Consider the following 18,266-nt stretch of genomic DNA (forward strand, 5'->3'; position numbering starts at 1 on the left):
GGTGTGTAAAATGCCCAAATCGCACCTCGCTCGCAACAATAATTGAAAATGCAACGACAGGCTCAGTTGCTGCTACTCGAGTTTTGCAACTTTTTCCACAGTATACAACAGCGCAATCATCCCCTTCATTGCAATAGTATAATTTGTTTCTCAAGGTTAAACTGCAATGGTTGCATGCATTGCTTATTTTGATATAAAGCAATATGAATTTCCATATTGATTGGTGCATAGTAAAAAAAAAGTGAATGCTCGAGTTGCAGAGAGATTTAAGTTGATAACGTAATACGTATAACAATCTTCTTGCTAAATTCAAATCAAAACAAAGATTTTCCAGATTATAATAAGACGAACGAAGAGACATCTGGGAGAAAATCCCAAACGTTATCATCCTGTTTCCGTCTGAATCGTATAACTTGTAAATGTGACACAAGGATAGATATATCGTTTGGGCTCTGACAGTCGGAGTCCAACAACCAATTATGGGATTTATGTCGCGTAGATGCCATCCCTATCTGGCATTCGTCTAGACGTTTTGGTACTCTGTCTTACTTACGGTGACATATTGACTTAGTTCCTTCAGAGCTATCTATTTATTAAATAGACTTTCCCCTTCAGAGGGCGTCAAGCACTTCACAGTGGAATGCGTGAAATATGAATATATCCGGTTCTTGAAGGCGCCATGTTCTTTATTCCTTTACTAGCAATTTGTGTCCACCTTCAACTGACCTTCGCGAAATTTCAATATTAACAAACATTTCAATTGGAGGCCCATTTCAACGGTTTGTTAAAAGATATATAGATTGTATTGATTGAGAGGTCAGGTGATAGACAAATGGATAGGAAATAAGGACAACAAATATTTTCTGTTGGAAAATTTGGCTTTTGCGAGTAAGAAACTAACTGCAGGTAAACGTTATCGGTGACCCAGAGTGACCTCACGGACTCAGCGGATAATCTTATGTTCAACAGATACGCTTAATACGTGGCTCATTTACTATGCATAAATTTTATCGTATAGGCTGGACTGCAGCTGTAATTGCAAAATATATCAGTGTTGTTCTTGCCTACAACATTAATTAATACGCTGAGTATTGTGATTAACAAGAGTCACATGGAAGGCTAGCGAAGGCCTTTGAATTTTTATGTAACCTCCTTAGATTAAGAGAAGTTGTGGCCTGTCACAGTGAAGAAGAATCTCTTTCAATTTCTTGAACCGTTGCAGATAAATATGACTACTCTGAAATGGTAAAAAGAAATGGCAAAAGTATCAGAATTTTATATTGTGTTTCGAAGCTTGGACGGGTAAGGTACATGTTAACACATTGAACTTTAAATTAAACATAGTGGTAACTTTTCCAATATCTCTAGGCCCATCTGCGCCAAAGGTTCTCTGGAAATTTCTTTCCAGTTGTTATGAACTTAAGCGAATTTCATTTAATCCCCGAGCTGAAGCTGAAATCATTTTCGCACACATTCAAGTTAAAAAACAACTATTAAATTTTTTGAAATTTGGTAAAATTGCGTAGCTGCCGATATCTGGCCAGCAATAAACCGATCAATTGTTACAGGTTCGCTGTGGGACGATCGGTAAGTCGAAGCTCAGCAAAGACTGAAATCCAACACGAACGAGACTGTAAAATATCCAAATTGATTCTTTTATTTTCGTATTGATTTCATATGAAACAGATAAAGGGTTTTGGAGCTTTTCACGGAAATAAATCCGTAGCTAAGGTTATAACCCCAATATGGATATTCGACTTATGGCCCATCAATTCCACGCGGAAAAGGGATTTGAATTTTCCGGTGATGAAAAAGTACTGCTGAAAATCGCTCCCTTTCGCACGTAACAAAAATTCGAACACAAGAGACTTATGATCATCTCAAATATAGATGCGAAATCAACATTAGAGCGCGTCTCTATTTTCTCATGAGTTATGTATGCGCAAGCTCTTCCAACCTAATTTGCAAGATCAAGCAATATTATTATTCTTAAAAGTAATGAAAAATTTCACTCGTCTAATTTTACATTGCTTTTTTAAAATTTTGCATTTCCACCTTACCGCAAAGGGCAGAAAGTTAACTCACCTGAGTAGCGATAGAATTGTTGGAAGGTGGCCTTAATCGGAGGTTATTAGCTTGTGTGTTTTACCGTCAATGTTCATCTTTTGAGTCGTCTCAATATCCCCTTTATCGAGTATATAGCCCATCCGATTTTATTTTCCAGAGTCAGTCCGTGCGCTAACTCAGATTCGTTCGAAGTTGGTGAAAGTTGTCTTGCGTCATACTGAGCGTGGTGCGTAAATTGAGCGTTCTTCCAGAAGTGGAAATATCGCATTCAAAAGTTCATGTAAGTCTGTGCCGTAATTAGCTGGAATAAGAAAATTATTTTTCTTGTCTGCCCTCAAACTTTCCGTCAATTCTACTGATTTCCAGGATGAATGGAGACGAGATAATGGGGCGCATAAATAAATATTTACTGAAACCTAGTTATGCCTTTTAATTATCAAAATATATAACGTCAAACAAACTGCTCGTTAATATTCTCATTACTCAGTTCTCTTTTTCTTAATAGTACTTTCTTCCCAACTGACCAAGTGGGGCACCCCAATAAATAAATAGCCACACACTCCCAGCTACAAGATTTTTTCCAATCATACGTGTATATCTTCCAAACAACTGCACAATGAGGCCAAAAACCTGTCTCTGGAATATCTCCCAATGCTCAAATATTAGCATAAGCAATTATTTATGATGCAGGTCAATACTTAAACTGAAATATAGGCGATTATCAATATAAATATTGCAAGGAATTATGTTTTTTCCTCTATCCAGGAGTTGTTTGAAGAAAAATTTGTAGTTTCATTGTAAATATGCTATGATATATATGTTAATGGAGAGTCGCTATTCGCCGAACATTAGCTAATGTTTATGTCGGATGGTGTATACATATGTATATGTAGGAGGTTGATTAACTATGTTGAGTTAGAGCAGATATAAACCTAAACGAGACCAATAAAAGGATTCTAGAATAACCTGTCTGTGAGTTAAACGAAAGTTTAGAGAACATATACAAACTCCAACGAGTAATTTTCAAAATATTTAACTCGATCTTCCTAACCTCGAAAATGGCCCTTTCTTGCATTTTTTTACTGACCAAACCGATCTTGCAAGACCAGTTCTCCGGACTGGTCAATGATTCGCCCTAAAAAATTACCCCGCCTCAGTAATAATTTTCCTGGATTGCTGGACTGACCTAAGCCCGATTGACCTAGGTAACTTTGATGATTATTTTGAAATCGCTTAAAATATTACGATTTCGCTCGAAATTCAACTCAGCTTTATATTATATCAAAATAGAGGAGGCTTTTTAATGCGGTTTCCTCCAAGATCCCAGAAAATATCTCAATTTCTGGGAGACTCGCCTTGCCATTCGTGGTTGGAAGGAAGTTTGTGAATTTGCAGCTCTTCCTGTAAATGTGGTCTTTGCTGAAACTTTTAACTACCTCAACCCACAGAAGCTAAACTAAAGTTCCTAATTCTTCCCTTTGTGAGCTAGTGTTCGGATAACTCTCCACTGAAACTGTGAAATATTCAAATTGGATATCCCATTTTTGGGATCAGATTACTTGAAAGAACCCTTTCGAGGAATTACTGGGAAAGGATCTATTAGGACATTATATTCAAATCTATTTAGCAAGGGATGGGAGAGAAGAAGCAAGGGGTTAGGCCCAATGAAATGTACTTTTTGAAATTGTTTTTTTTTTATTAGTGTCTGAATTTTTATTCGGGAATCCAGGAAACGCATTTATTTTCAATTACGTGATTGAAATGGCCCCTTTCACGTTTCTGGCATTTTTAAACTTATGCATCAGCCGCTCCAGTATTTGAACTGGGATCGCGTTAATCTCCGTCCAAATATTATGTTTCGAGTTTCGGAAATCGTTACTCGGCTCGGAACTGGATCCCCTGGACTTTAATGAGAGGAACTGCAATAAAACTATTATTGTTCAAGGAAATTTCAAAACCAAAGGAACGTATTTGACGAACGCTTCACGTTCACAACTAAACTGGCATTTCTCGCGATCGCCTTGAGGACTCTCTTACACTTCCACTTATGACGAAATCACGGCGATTTAACGTGAATCTCTTCCTCTGTATGTCACGAAACCAACCAACTCCAAATCACAATGCACCAACTGGGTAGTTCTCCTCCACAAATCCAACTGACAATTATAACAATAATTCAAAAACGCGTAAAATTTCATCCATTCGCATTGCTCTTGTATTGAATATTGCAGGTTAATGGCTTATGACATCAACGGTAATCGAGCGTAAATAATAGAGGAAGTAGCTTTCATGCAATAACCGTTTAAAGGATTTTATGTCCTGAGGTTTACTTATGGTTGAGAAGAGGTGCGCATCTGAAGATTACCAAACTAATCTTCTATGAGTTTTCCAAGCGACCGTGCAAGCAAAATAAGTCACAAACCTACGCAAACTGTTGCGGCGCAATCATCGGTTTTTTTTCTATTGAAACACGCGCTAATTTTACTCGGGGAACTAGGGACCTATTGCCCCAGTTTCCTACGCATTCTTAAGGAAAAAATCTCGATGGTGACTAAGTTTGCCCGAAACAAGCTTGGATAAACAGAAAGTGGTGTTTACTTAACTGAATGGACATATCAAATACCGCTGACATGAAATTTTCATTCAAAAGAGGAATATTCCTCGTTGAGTAAACCTGGAAAATGTCCTCTAATAATGTCGCAGTCGTTAGTGTGACCTCTGCGGCATTCCGAAAAATCATTCAGCGATAAACATCAAGTTATAAATTTACTCACATTAGTTATTATTTTATTGATGCCCCAATTGTCCTGAAGTTACGGGAATACACAAAAGTCTATCTACGGTTCAAATTACGTAACTTTTTACGCACGTCACAGGCTTCGTATCAGCAGTGATGCCACATCTTTTCTTCTTATTATGTAGCAGAGACGCTACAAGCTCCTTACATCGACTGTTTACGAACTTGGGCACTATACCTATAATAATAATAATAATAATAATAATAACAACAACACCGATAACAAATAACCAGGAGCACAATTTCAATCCTCAAAATAACAAATTTTTACCACCAAGATTAAGCCGAAACGTCAACAAATTAAATGTCAACCGTGCGAAAAAAATGAGTCACGTTTAGACATTGAAATGTATCTCCATCCTTTTTTAGCATATTCAATTTATACGACTTGTCATTTCACGTAAGGCGATTCCCGTTTGTTAAATTTTGTGACGTGAATGAAAAATTACGTGATTTGAACGACCCATTTGGATTGCCGATATTAGTCTGAGGTTGACAATAATGGAAGGAGCTCCATGAGGCAATAATTACGGCTTCCACCCCTGGCAGTTTTACTGGAAATTGTATAGTAATTGTATCCAGGGTGCATTGGGAATCTGTTGAGGCATTATGAAGTCTGCCGTGATCGCCGAGCATTGTGTGTAGACAATGTATGCCCACTCATTTCGCTTGTCCTTTCAGGACCGTCCCAAAGGACAATGTCCTTTCCTTATTCATTGAAATGCTACCAACGCTAAAAATAGGGTTCAGAGAATTTCGGAATGCTTAGAGAATAAAAACGTATATTAACGAACTGTCTATATCAGTTGAAGTCCCTGTAGTCAATTAAGCACGATTTATCTCCTGAGGAGTGTGTTTCCGACGGCATTTTCTTTTTCATTTACAGCCCGATCACAGTTTCTAATAGACTAGAGGCAAGAAGCGTTTACAGAATCATTGGGAATCTAAATACACGAACGTTCTGTAAATCGAGAGGGACGCACGAGACCCTGATGTCTCACCTCACTCAGGACCCAAGCTAAGCTGAACTAACCCAAAATCACTTCTGCGAGAGAGCTTGGAAAAACTGCTGGTCTGGCACCTGAAGGAGGATTCTCTCAGATTCCTTCCGTCTGAGAAGATCGCCTTTGAGCTGATCGAGATGTAAATGTCCCAAGACAGGATTACCAACCTGGCTATTCTGATCCCTCATAGCATTGAATAATATTGGAATGCTCTTGTTGGCCAGGACACCGCGGTGGGGGTCACTCTTTGCAGGTGTTGAAAAATAGGGGTGAGATGCGAAGCAATTCGATAAAATTCCAACGAAACGCTCAGATAAGATTTTACAGCTTCGGGAATTTATTTTACTCGCGCAACCAACGACTAAATAAACTAATTGAGTTTGCGATTTATTTCTTTTATGGAGAAAATTCTAAAGTAGTTTAATGCACTATTACCAACCTGTGAATGAGAGCAATTTGTACCTGTGCTTCACCGCAAACAAATCCCTCGTAAAAAGGGGCGCTTTGAAGAGCTCGTATTTTCTCATTAAAGGCGTTTACTCCTTCAGAAGTCCTCCAGATACCAAGTGAAACTTTGGAAACTGCGATTAACGAGGTTCGTAAACAAGTAAAACTTCATTACGGTGAAGAAACCGAGTTTGTCAACTTAAAATCATTTAATCTGCAGGGACTACTTAATATAAAGGAAAGACTAAATATGGAGACTTTTAAACCTCAATTACGATGATTTTTCAACTGAATTCAAACCCTCACACGGGAAACAGCTGCGTACATGGACGGGACCTCATGGATTCTCTTTAAAACGGCAATCTTGCCCCAAACTTCCGACATAAAGAGTAAAAGGATTTTCAGATTTTATGAAGATAATAAAGCTCTAACACAGCAAATAATACGTTGTCTTTAAAATGTACGCTATGCAAGAGAAGTTTTATTCCGATCAGAAAGCAATAAAAGTTTTCTTCGCGTGGGTCGTAAAAAGCTTTTTCATTCGTTTGAGTACTTAGACCGATATTTCAAAAACATTTGGTATTTGTTCGACGAAAGTGTCGTAAATAAGGGACACAGATTTTAAGTCTCAGTTTACCAAAGATGTGGCAAAAATGGGGGAAAACTAACACATTGGGCCTAACTTACGTAAAAATCTCATTAGATTTGGGAAATGTACAAGACGGAGGCTGCAATCTGTCGCCCATGGTGATATGAATTGGGGAGTAAATTGAAACTGGAAAAATATGACAGTTTTGTCCTGGAAGAAAATTGAATACTCAACTTTGCCCTTCGATTTAGTGATTAAGTTGACACGGAGGAAATGAATGGAAAAAGAAAATTCCCTTTGTTTTTTGTTGAAACATATACAGGATGATTGATGATTTTTAAGACCGCCGTCACAAAGAGACTTAACATGATGGTGAATAGTCGAATTTTAGTTCTAGTCCAACGGAATTATGTTAGATGACACGTGATCGTAATTGCTTCGACTGCTCCCGCGTCACGATCACTGTACCGCCATTTTGAGTGTTTTCAGATTCCACACAGCCATTAATTTTACGGAAACTATCGGCTTCAAAATGGTGAAAATTCACGGTTCGTCTTCAATATATATAGTTAGTTTGGGTAAATTTGATAAAAATATACACGTCTAAAGGCCACTCACAAGACTATTCAGATATTCAAGAACGAGATTAGCAAGAACGTGCTCTTAATGCAAAGTTCCATTATAAAATTACTTTCAGAATGTGAAAGAGATTATTTCACTGCAGTTAGCTTGACCTAATACGAAATAGACTCGATTATTCGACGGAACCACGAACAAACTAAAAATGGTTTTGATTACAAATCGTCTCTCCATTGATAACCGCGTCGGACAAATTGTTGCTAAGTAACGACTCCATGTGTGATGTCAATTCCTGAAGTGCATAATGTATCTCATCCCGAAATATGCCCTGAATAATTCTTGGAGCTACCTCGGTTCCTAGCCTGCTTCTGAGGAGAACGACAAAATGAGAAGCTCCATCCCTTTGATGTAAAATTTGTGGGTTTGTTAAGCGTCCCGGATTCAGATTCCATTAACGAGGACGATCCGCAGAAAAGACAGTTTCGCCAAATCCGCAGTTCGAATCTGTCTCAAAATGGCTGCGTGAAAACACATGAACGGACGCAAAAATTCTTAACCACCCTCAATCCTAATTAAACACAAGAACTGATAAATGGCCCGGAGCAAACCATTAGTTTTCTTCATATTTCTGCGGCCAAGCAACGATAAGGGCAGAGCAATACACTTGCAGGGGAAACTTCCTTGAGCAGTGCTGAAATTTTTGCTGGGAAAATGATAAATTGCTGGAGTTGTAAGTTTTAATAGCGTCGGAGAAAAATGTGGGAGATGGTTACGCGATTAAGTGAAAATTAAAATGATGAAACGCGAGCTTGAGTTGGCGAGGCCATAGGTGCTTGGGGCCAAGGGCCACGGCGGCTAAGGGCCGGATAACGTTCCTCGTGGCGAAAGCCCTGCAATTAGTCCTGGAAGCAACAGAACGAACCGTTAAATTCATTTCGTTTCATTCGGATTTCCATCGGCGAAATATTGTTGACGAATGGCGGCAGAAAGCTTCTTAACGCAAGTTCTATTTTCGTAAGTATCTCAAGATAATAAAATTTAACGCCGTTCTATTTCAGTCTTCCAAAATTACACATCCTCGGAATCTAAACCGATATCCATATAAAGTACTAAACCCCAATAATGGCCGAATTCACTTATGTCAGATGCAGCTGCGACCCACATGTTTTTAAACGATTTTGCCATTAGTCCAAAGAGGTTCCCTTTATGACATTTCCTCCAATATCAATATTATTCAGGTCAACAATGTAATGCCTTTATCTGCGATATCAATCAACTACAGGTCCAGACTCATTTCGGAATATTCGACTTATTTGTTGATATACCTGATTTTTCGAATTTGTATCACTTAGAAATCAATTAAATGAGATGAATCTGTTTACCCTTCGTGTAAGAAGCAAATATGAGATTAAGATTTTGCCGTCGATCGGTGATCAGTTTACTTTCGGCGGTATTGAGATCAGGTGGATTTCGATGTAACAGAGTGAACGGCTAAGATTTCCTCTTGTATTTCTTCTATGGTGAGTTGATGCATGGACACGCGGCCGGTAGTAAATTTTCCCTATTTTTTTAGTTCGGCTTGCGTTCGTTTCGTCGACGAATTCCATATAGAATTCCTCGTAGCTTTGAGATCTCCAGGCTTCTTCCGGCGTCAGTAAACTCATTTTAAAAGGAAACTTATAGGAAACACACTGGCAATATTCCAGCAATGTGAGATTCCTTTGAGCGTTCCACGTCGCTCTGTACCGATATTGTAGACGATCGAATACCACGTAAAATAGCTAAAGTACCAAAATTAACCGTTAATAACCAATTTCGCGGAATCGGGTGCAGCTCATCTCGGGGTTAAACCGACAAATCGTACGTTTGTTTACAACTTTAAGGCCCTCAGAACTCCGTACGCGACGTAAAACGAATTTTATGCGCTCGAAAAATTCGCATTTAGAGATCCATTTTCCTTTTGGACTGCTTGAATACACAATTGATGGTAATAGTTATTCAGCCAGAAATACCTTGGAGTTTCCAGATATACATATACTTTATGTCCGTGTGTCCGTGCTTTATGTCCATCCATGCTCACTTCCTGAAATATTGCGAACTATCTGGAAACAAATTTGTTTGCTAACTCCATTAGATCTTTGCTTTTTTGATGGATGGTCATAATGCACGTTACCAGATAAATTATGTTTGCTCGTACGCATGTGCCGAGCTCCAGAGAAAAACGGTGACGTTAAATCGAGGAAAAGTATCTCTGATCCAGGCAAATTAAGTGCGAGCGATGTGTCTCCGAGATTTTACTCTCTCCGGGGCTTAATTATAACTTATTCCCTCCATAAACTATGGAAAGACTTCTGTTTTATTTCCAGAATCGGCCAATAAATAACCCAGTGCAACGACTTAATGAAACCTTAAACTTCGATTCTTTTATCAGTCAATATCATTATTTATCTTTCGGCCTTCATGTATTATGCAAATTACCGAATCCGTGGTGTTTATTTTCCTTTTCTTAATTTAAATCGGTTTCCTGTATTTATCTTCCTTAAAATATTGAATGGTTCCCTATTGGAAATCCTGGATATTCCCAATTGGTTTAAAAGTATTTCAATTCTGGCACCGGCCATTGGGCGGTTATTTTACCATCTACTCAAGCAGCCCGTAAACATTACCGTTTGCTCGGATCTTAAGAAGATCCGAGCGATAAGTCTATCGTTGAGAATATGGTGATAGTTAACTAGGCGGTGTCCGGACCATATGCGCACATTAATGATGTCGACTTAGATGCAGGTAAGCTCGTCCTTGGTGGGCCTAAATCGCTCGCGTGGTAATCCTGAGACACCAACGAAAGTCGTGGACACTGTTGATTTTTCCTGCGACCGTGCTGCATTCCCTACTTGCCCATCGGTTCTGGTTGCAACCCCGAATTCAATATGCTAAACGTTCGTTTAACAATCACATTCAAACCTTTGTTCTGGATTTGCCGTCAAAGTTGCCTATAAAGTGATTGTTTCATTTAGATCGAACTTCAGTTCTATGTACAATAATGGTTGAAGCGTGCCCAGGGCCGGCCTGGGCAGGTCCAGCGTCCGGGGCGAAATTTTTAATCACCGCCCCTCTGGAGAGAGCGTGTCGCCCAATCTCGCCCTCCCTTATCGTCGGTGCCGAGCTTACGCATTTCAAATGAATCTCGAATCCTGGAAAAGAGCTGCTTTCGCTGGAGAAGGAGGAGGTGTTAATATTACCTCATATTTCGTTTAGTTTCAGTTATTTGGACAATGGCTCCCACCGTGCCTCCCCCATAGATCTGTAACTATGGTGGAAAACGTAACGTCGTATCCAGATTACATGGAAGCCAATAACTCCGAGTTATCGCATCTCGATAAGGAGGACTATATCTACGACAAGGTGTACATAAGGATCATTTTTATTCTGCTCTACACCATCGTCTTCTGTTTGTGTTTTTTCGGTAAGTCTCTAGTCAATTTGTGCGGCAAATATTGACAAGTCGTTTCGTACCTCGCTCATCTTTCGTAGTCAAAATTTCACTGTTTTCATAGCAAACAGTCCCGGACCATAATCGATCAATCTTGCTTAATTTAAATTTGCTTTACATCGCAACATTAAAATTCCAGCATTCCGACAAACGGCACAATCAACATCCCATTAGGGTGCTTTAGAAAAGGGCTATGAAACTGAGAAATGGCACATATTACGTTTAAATGGGCGGTCTTGGGGTGGAATTAAAAGCTATCTTGCAATGCTAAAGCTAAATGTTATTTCAACGGGTTTTTTCTTTGCGATTTTATAATGAAATTTCCGCTTTATTAAATTTTTATTCATCAGGCAACCTTCTGGTTATCCTGGTGGTAACCCTAAGTGGCCGTCTAAGAGGACCCACAAATTTCTTCCTAGGCAACTTGGCATTTGCCGACCTGTGTGTGGCTGTGTTTTGTGTTTACCAGAATCTCTTTAACTACATCGTCGAAAGGTGAGTATATAAAATACGAAATTTACACAAGTTACGAAACATCTAAAGTAAATAAACGGACCGTCAAACCGGGATGTGGGATGTTTCTGGATATTTCGTATCAATTGCAGCTAATTAAACCTGAGAGAAATCACACTGCGGTTAGTTTAGGTGAAGCGGCAATTTTGCACGGGAGGAAATTATACGACAGATTTATCATCCCGCTTTGCTCTTTTGGGGGAGGAAAACAAGAGTGGGCAAATTAGGCTTACGTTAAGCTCCCATGGATCCCAAGTTTGCCTGCTCCGTTATTCAATTTTCGATCGCCTTAAAGTTTGCTTATGGGATAGATTCATTTACAAACACACGTAGACCAAAGAAATTCCATTAGTCCGTTCACACGCTCCGGACAGAGTAATTTTCTGTGTTTTGTCCGGAATTCGAGGGACACTCGATATCTGGGAGACCAAAATATAGAGCTCAAATTGGAGAAAGTGACGCGATTTTAACGGAATTCGTCGGGTGGTTAATTTGCTAAAGGTTTTAATTGCGTAGCTGTCCAGATTTCTTTCGAAACTGTGGAAAAACAAGGCCGTAACTGGTTCAGGATATCCTCTATAAATATATCCGAAAACCTCGTGTAAACAAAAGTGCGTGCAAAACGATGGATGGAGATCTACCATTATTGCGACTTAATGGTCGAATCAATATAACGTAATATTCTCCTTCAGCTTTGCATCGAACCTCCTAGTCTCCAAGCGATTCCCGTCCTTGATCATATCATGTGAGCTTTCATTGAGAATTTTCCTTCTCTGCCGTAAATAGAAATCTAATTGAACCAACGGAATTTTCAGTTCGAGTGGACAGGCAGAAATGTTTACTAACGCAGTAATGCATTTTATGCAAAATCAACTTTATTCGAACAGAAAACCAATTTGACCTAAAGATTACTTGTCGACTAACACGATGTGCATTCTACCATTAAAGGAAACACTTTTCTTGAACCCCGTAAATCGATGCTGCCAGTGCAGTAAAGCGGTCTGTGAAGAGCATCATCTTGCCTCTCTGTATGAAGAATGCTTCCATATTGGAGGGATCGTAGCCTACGGAGTTCTCCTGCGATCTCCTGCGCCAGCAAACATTTCTACAGTATTTTGACGTCATTTCAAGGAAAAATTTTCCTCTTCTGCGTTTCAAATAAAAGATAATCTGCCAGAATATCGAAACGATCCTGCTTCCTACAACTTCGCTTCGTCGTCTGCCCAGGGGAACGCCCCACTCTATAGCTTTCCAGGGAATAGAGCATTTGCCGGCAATAACACAAAAATGAACTGTCTGTGAATTATAATTTTATTTTGTTTATCATAAACCGTTAGATCTCCTTTAACGGTATCAACGCTCTTTCCTACGTACGCTTTCTGGATATTTCCTTTTGTGGGGATGGGCCCTAGGAGCAAAAACATCTCGCGTATCTCTTCGGTTCTAAACCTTTTTGATCCAGTGCGTACATTAAATCTCCCATCAACAGGAAGAGAAATTATTACTCCAAGTGAGGAAAATTCAGTCGCTTTACGTCACTGGTCCTGCGGTTTACCAAGAAACCAAATTCGTTGATGTCCCAGCGACCAACATACGGAACGCTCCTACGTTTATCACCAATTTAGGTGTTTGGAAAAACCCAAATAACCTTTGCACGTTCTCCAAACAATTTTTTTCTTGTGTTCAAGAACCATGAAAATTAAGTTCAAAGCATCTTCAAAATCTCGCAAATCTCACGAGAAGTGCGAGGGTTAAATTTAGGTTCGAGAGTGTTCAAGCAATCTGAATACAGACATCACTAACGACGAAGAGAGCAGTGAATTCTCGTCTAATTATTCACGTTACAGGAAAACTATTAAGCCAAAGGGTTTCAGCTAGGAGATTGCTTTCCGATCAATTTTAACCTCGATTATGATTGCTTCATACAAACGTATAGTTATCCGCCATTGAACAATATTCCCTGATAATCAATTTGTTTTGTTATTAGCGGTATGTACTTCCAGTTTGCTAAACTACGTACCACAGAAACGATATTTCCTACAACGATTAACAACGTTGTCGATGACCAGGGATAAATAAACGTGGACATGACAGGCCAACCCGCAGAGGCGATTCAAAACAATGGAAAATTCAATTTGATAATGATATGACAAAACTAGTGGAAATAAAGGACATTTACAAAAGACCGCAGTTCCGCAAACTTCTTCTGTATTTTCTTGAGTAATATTCCTTCAATACACATCAACCATTCCTAAAATACCGTTAATCCAGGATTAGGAGGCCGAGTAAAAACGTTCCAAAACCTTTTCAATTGATCTATTTTCGTTCGCTTTGATGGAACATAAAAATTTCCAGACCTCTAATGGTCTGTGAGATATTTCCATACGTTTTTAAGGCCACACGGCGCACCAAAATGATGTTGTTGAACCTTTATAATTAAAAAGGAAATATTACCTAGGTATTTAATATTTAATCTCTGGAAATGCAGGAACGATTTTGCCGGAAATTAACGAAGGGTGCTCTGAATATATTTAGCGGTTAAGTTTCCATTAAAGGGGCAATGCTCCATAGAAATAATATTTGATTTACTCTGGAAAATGGATGATTTCCACATGTAATTTTAAGCTTATTATAGGCACGCAAAATTCATAATAATCGTCATCATAAGAGGCTCTCAGTGATTTTTTATTCCCTTTTAGTTGGATATTAGGTGACTTCCTATGTAAAATGTACGTCTTCATTCAATCCCTCAGCAACTCGGCAAGCATTGTGATTTTGGTCGTCATATGCGTGGAAAGGTACCTGGCAATCCTGCATCCAATATCGTCTAAGCAAATACTTACCACAATAAGACTTCGCGTAAGTATCTGCGAGGGTTTAATTCTTCTATCATCGTTAAAGGTAATTTCCAGATTGTGATGGTTGTCGTCTGGATCACCTGCATCCTGTACAGCGTCCCCAAATTCTTCTGGGGAAACACGGTTCGCAACGTGAGATACACGGGGAACAGTTACGAAACAGTTTGCATTCTTAACAGGCAGAAATACAATTCAAGACACTTCGATATCATACATTTTGTGCTGCTGTATGTCATACCTTTGGGGATAATCTCGGTGAGTTTTTTTGTGAACCACGATAAAAGTTAAATTGAAAAAGTTGGAAAGTTGCTGAGAGAAACCTAGTCAATTGGGCATTTTTAATAAAATTGGAAATTTCGCTGATTCTCGCTCGGTTCAGTCCACACGTGAGACAACTACAGATATTTTTACCATTATTGCGAAGGACCCTTTCAGCTCTCGTCCGTTGTGTCTGTTACCATTTGCAAAGGAAAACATATTTTGTGAATAAGTGCCACATCTGACACTTGCGTCTCCTTTTGTCCCCCAAAAAAAGTACTTTTCTGTCCGTCGATTTTCCTCTCGATAACTGTGTGCGATGGACAACCTCATGCTTTTTTAGCGCGCATGAACGGTACTTCCTCGGGACGATCTGTTCTTTCGTAATTGTTGGAAGTGGAAAGATTTAGTGGATAAGCGCGAGATCCGACCCGAGTTACGCCTCGTTCCGCCATACTGACTGTTTTACAATAAATCATTTAAATTTTACAGATTTCAACAGGAATTTGCGAACGCGAGCTGGTAACCGACGTGAAATATCAAGCTTGATATATCTCTCAGCGCTAAGCTAGTAGCTTTGACCTTTAGCACCCAATGTTCTCATATCATAGGGAATCTACGGAATTCGCCTTGTTTGTCTATAAGTACGGCTAAAAATTGTATATCACTGTATATCAATTGATCCTGCTATTCAAAGTCCAGAAATCGTTAATATTCTCCATCAATCTTCGTCCATTTTGGGCGGATGCCGAAAGTAGGGGCCTGCGATTTCCTGTCCAGTTCGAGCGCGAGGGAAATCATACTTAATCCTAATGGAGATGCTATTTCGTAACAAATTGGCAACTCAGTATTCCAATACATAAGACGCTTCCCTTTATCGTCGATGTTGCATATAAACGTTTTGTTGGAAAAAACTGGAAACGTCCTCTGGGATTTTGACCCAGAGGGCGTATCTAGTTTTTTTTGCGAATGACCGGCCCAGCATAAGCTTCATCTTCTACCCTTCTTTTACCTTCGGGTGAGCTTTTGAGTATGTTGTCGTTCCCTCAACAATTTCCTTTGTTTAGACAAATCGCCTTTGTATTAGCAAATGGCTTTGCGATATACGATATCATATTATGCCTCGAACTAAAACTTGGAATACATTGTCTCGAATATTTGGGGCTCGCCCGCAACTCGCATACAAATGCAAATATTTATCCCTCTTTCCCTTGTCATTGACCGCATTTCTGAATTGTGATGTGCTGCCAATAACTCCATTAAACATGTTTCCAGATACTTTATACCAGGATAGCGATTTGTCTCTGGAATAGCTCGGACACGTTCAGGCTTCAGCTGAATACCTCCGCTAATCCCAATTACTATGAACCTGTGTATATAAGAACTTCGAGGAGAGATCGAGTGGAAAATGGAGTAAGTGTCTAATGGAAGATTGGATGAGAGTTACATCAAATATTTTATTCGCTAGCAAATGTGGTTTGGGAGCTTAAGCTGTGGGGTGGTGGCCTTGGTTCGGAAATTTAATAGCGTGCTTTTTGAACGGGATGAGGCCTAAAATAAAGGCTGGACTTGTGCCCTAAGTAAATATATATTACATTTTTTTTATTTATATTCGTTTTTAACTGTTTAAGGCCGTGAATTGCCTAATCAACTGATCCCCTTAAATTATTCAAGGAACGGTTATACGTTTGCAAACGTCGATATTTTCTCCCTTGCAATGCTAATTCAGGGCATACATTAAATATGTATCACGTCGCATAAAAACATTTCCTTCTCTCCCGATTTTTCAACCGCGCCATGTTCCAATTCCTCCTCGGTCCATTTTAAGCTTCTTCCACATCCACGATCGCAGAATCGCGCTTGACAGTAACTCTCATTTTCAGTCCACCAACGGTTTCCTTCGTTACCCATCAAGCGGCACTTACCACAACAATAACTTGGCCCAAAAATTAAAATCCAGAAGAGGGGTGATTAAGATGTTGATCATCATTGTCTGCGCCTTCGCTCTGTGCAACTTACCATATCACGCAAGGAAGATGTGGCAATATTCGTCACCTAATTACCGAGGACACACCAACTTCAGTGCCCTTTTAACACCACTCACCTTCCTGGCAACGTACATCAATTCTGGAATTAACCCTCTGCTATATGCCTTTTTATCGAAAAATTTTAGAGGGTCAGTAACAAGGTAGTTTCTGTTAGAGGTTTCTAGATTTTGTTTTTGGCGTTTCGAAATGCCCTTGAAAAATCGCTTTATTTTGTTACAGGGGGATGAGGGAGGTGCTGCTTTGGTGGAAAAACCCCACGAGGAGGACAAACTTAGTGAACGATCGAAGGTGCATACGGTCGACTATTAGGACAAGTGATATGGAGATGCCGATGACTAATCTAGATCAAAATCACTTTACGCACAATCTTTGATTTACAGTGGTTTCCACTTACGTTTCTACTATTGTTGTAAATAGTTTTTCAGATATTGTTTTTGTTGTTTAATTACCTAAGAAATCGTATTAATTTTTTATATAGAATTCTATGTGTTTTCATTCGAGGGCAACCATATCGAATGCTGCATATTTATTACCCTAAACCTCTTCTCAGGATAGAATAATTGATTATTCTTGTTATGCTTCCTTGCATAGAAAACCCTTTGAAAAACACATGTACATAATGGAACATTTTCTATGGTATTACGTTGGATGTGATGTGTGGAAATTTATGGTAAATAAAAGTCAAGAAGCAACGTGTTTTTTTCGTTTTCTTATTTACTTTAATATTCCTGACTCCGTATTGAGGACACCAACTTTCAAATGCAAAGTGCTATCAGTATTACCTCTGTTACAGCACTAATTCCAGGTGCTACTAAGTAGCTCTTTCTGTTCTTAGTTGCCTGCTTACCGGAAAGGCGAAATTGTGAGAACGTTCCTGCCACCCAGTAGAAAGCAAAGGAGGATCATAGGGCTGATGATGGGTAGCGGCTAGACGTCACAAGGCCAACCCCACCAACTTAAGCTCCTTTGTGTGCGAGTTATTCGGGCATTTTTGCCGAGCGTGGCTTTGAATCATGAATCATTTGTGTGTCGTATCGAAGGTCGATCGGCCAAGTAAAAAATTATGGTAAAAGGGCAATTTCGAAATTCAGGTTAAAAGTTACAACAGCTCGCCAGGCCAGTAGCGCAGTTAACAAATTAAATTCTTCGAAGTTGTGGTAGAACTAGTATATGTGTTGTATAACATCGTTATGCAGCAATCTGGTCCCACCTTTCATTATATGTATTTGGAAACGAGAAAATATAAAGAAATACGTGAAATAACTCAATTAAAAATATCTCGTAAACAATCAAAAAGTGCATATGTACACATGTATATATGTACATACGAGTGCTACTGCAAGATTCCTTTTGATATAAAATGGTTTAGAGTATTCGTGAAAACGTTCAAGTTGCGGGAGGGCCAAGAGTATGCCACTTGACCTATGTTAAAAAAAAAAACAAAGGGGTTGCCAGCCCTGCGATATTGTCGATCGGGGGTGAGAACTTCTCCATTCTTCGTCTTCTCCTCCGTTCCAGGGCCGACGTGTCTCAGCATTTTTTTTCATATTCGAATCATTGAGGAACGTGTGTCAGCTAGGAAATTTGAAAAAATGAATTTATTTATTATTGCCGTA

At 39.2% G+C, this 18,266-nt stretch overlaps 1 protein-coding gene across 5 annotated transcripts; it reads left to right on the forward strand.

The window, feature by feature from the left end:
* Nucleotides 1-1,198: 1,198 nt before the first annotated feature.
* Nucleotides 1,199-17,346, forward strand: LOC136339199 (trissin receptor-like). Of its 5 annotated transcripts, XM_066282243.1 has the most exons (10): nucleotides 7,837-8,482; nucleotides 8,542-9,003; nucleotides 9,057-9,193; nucleotides 10,739-10,946; nucleotides 11,324-11,468; nucleotides 14,186-14,345; nucleotides 14,399-14,599; nucleotides 15,878-16,015; nucleotides 16,486-16,790; nucleotides 16,870-17,346. In XM_066282243.1, the coding sequence occupies exons 4-10, from the start codon at nucleotides 10,793-10,795 to the stop codon at nucleotides 17,021-17,023; spliced, it is 1,257 nt and encodes a 418-aa protein (XP_066138340.1). In that variant the 5' UTR covers nucleotides 7,837-8,482; nucleotides 8,542-9,003; nucleotides 9,057-9,193; nucleotides 10,739-10,792; the 3' UTR covers nucleotides 17,024-17,346. The 5 variants fall into 5 exon arrangements, with proteins under 5 accessions (XP_066138341.1, XP_066138343.1, XP_066138342.1 ...); XM_066282244.1 differs by lacking the exons at nucleotides 7,837-8,482; nucleotides 8,542-9,003; nucleotides 9,057-9,193 and adding exons at nucleotides 1,199-1,307; nucleotides 2,225-2,347; XM_066282246.1 differs by lacking the exons at nucleotides 7,837-8,482; nucleotides 8,542-9,003; nucleotides 9,057-9,193 and adding exons at nucleotides 1,245-1,302; nucleotides 2,225-2,347.
* The last annotated feature ends 920 nt before the right edge of the window (nucleotides 17,347-18,266 follow it).

This window comes from Euwallacea fornicatus, chromosome 5, assembly GCF_040115645.1.
Source record: "Euwallacea fornicatus isolate EFF26 chromosome 5, ASM4011564v1, whole genome shotgun sequence".
Lineage (NCBI taxonomy): Eukaryota > Metazoa > Arthropoda > Insecta > Coleoptera > Curculionidae > Euwallacea > Euwallacea fornicatus.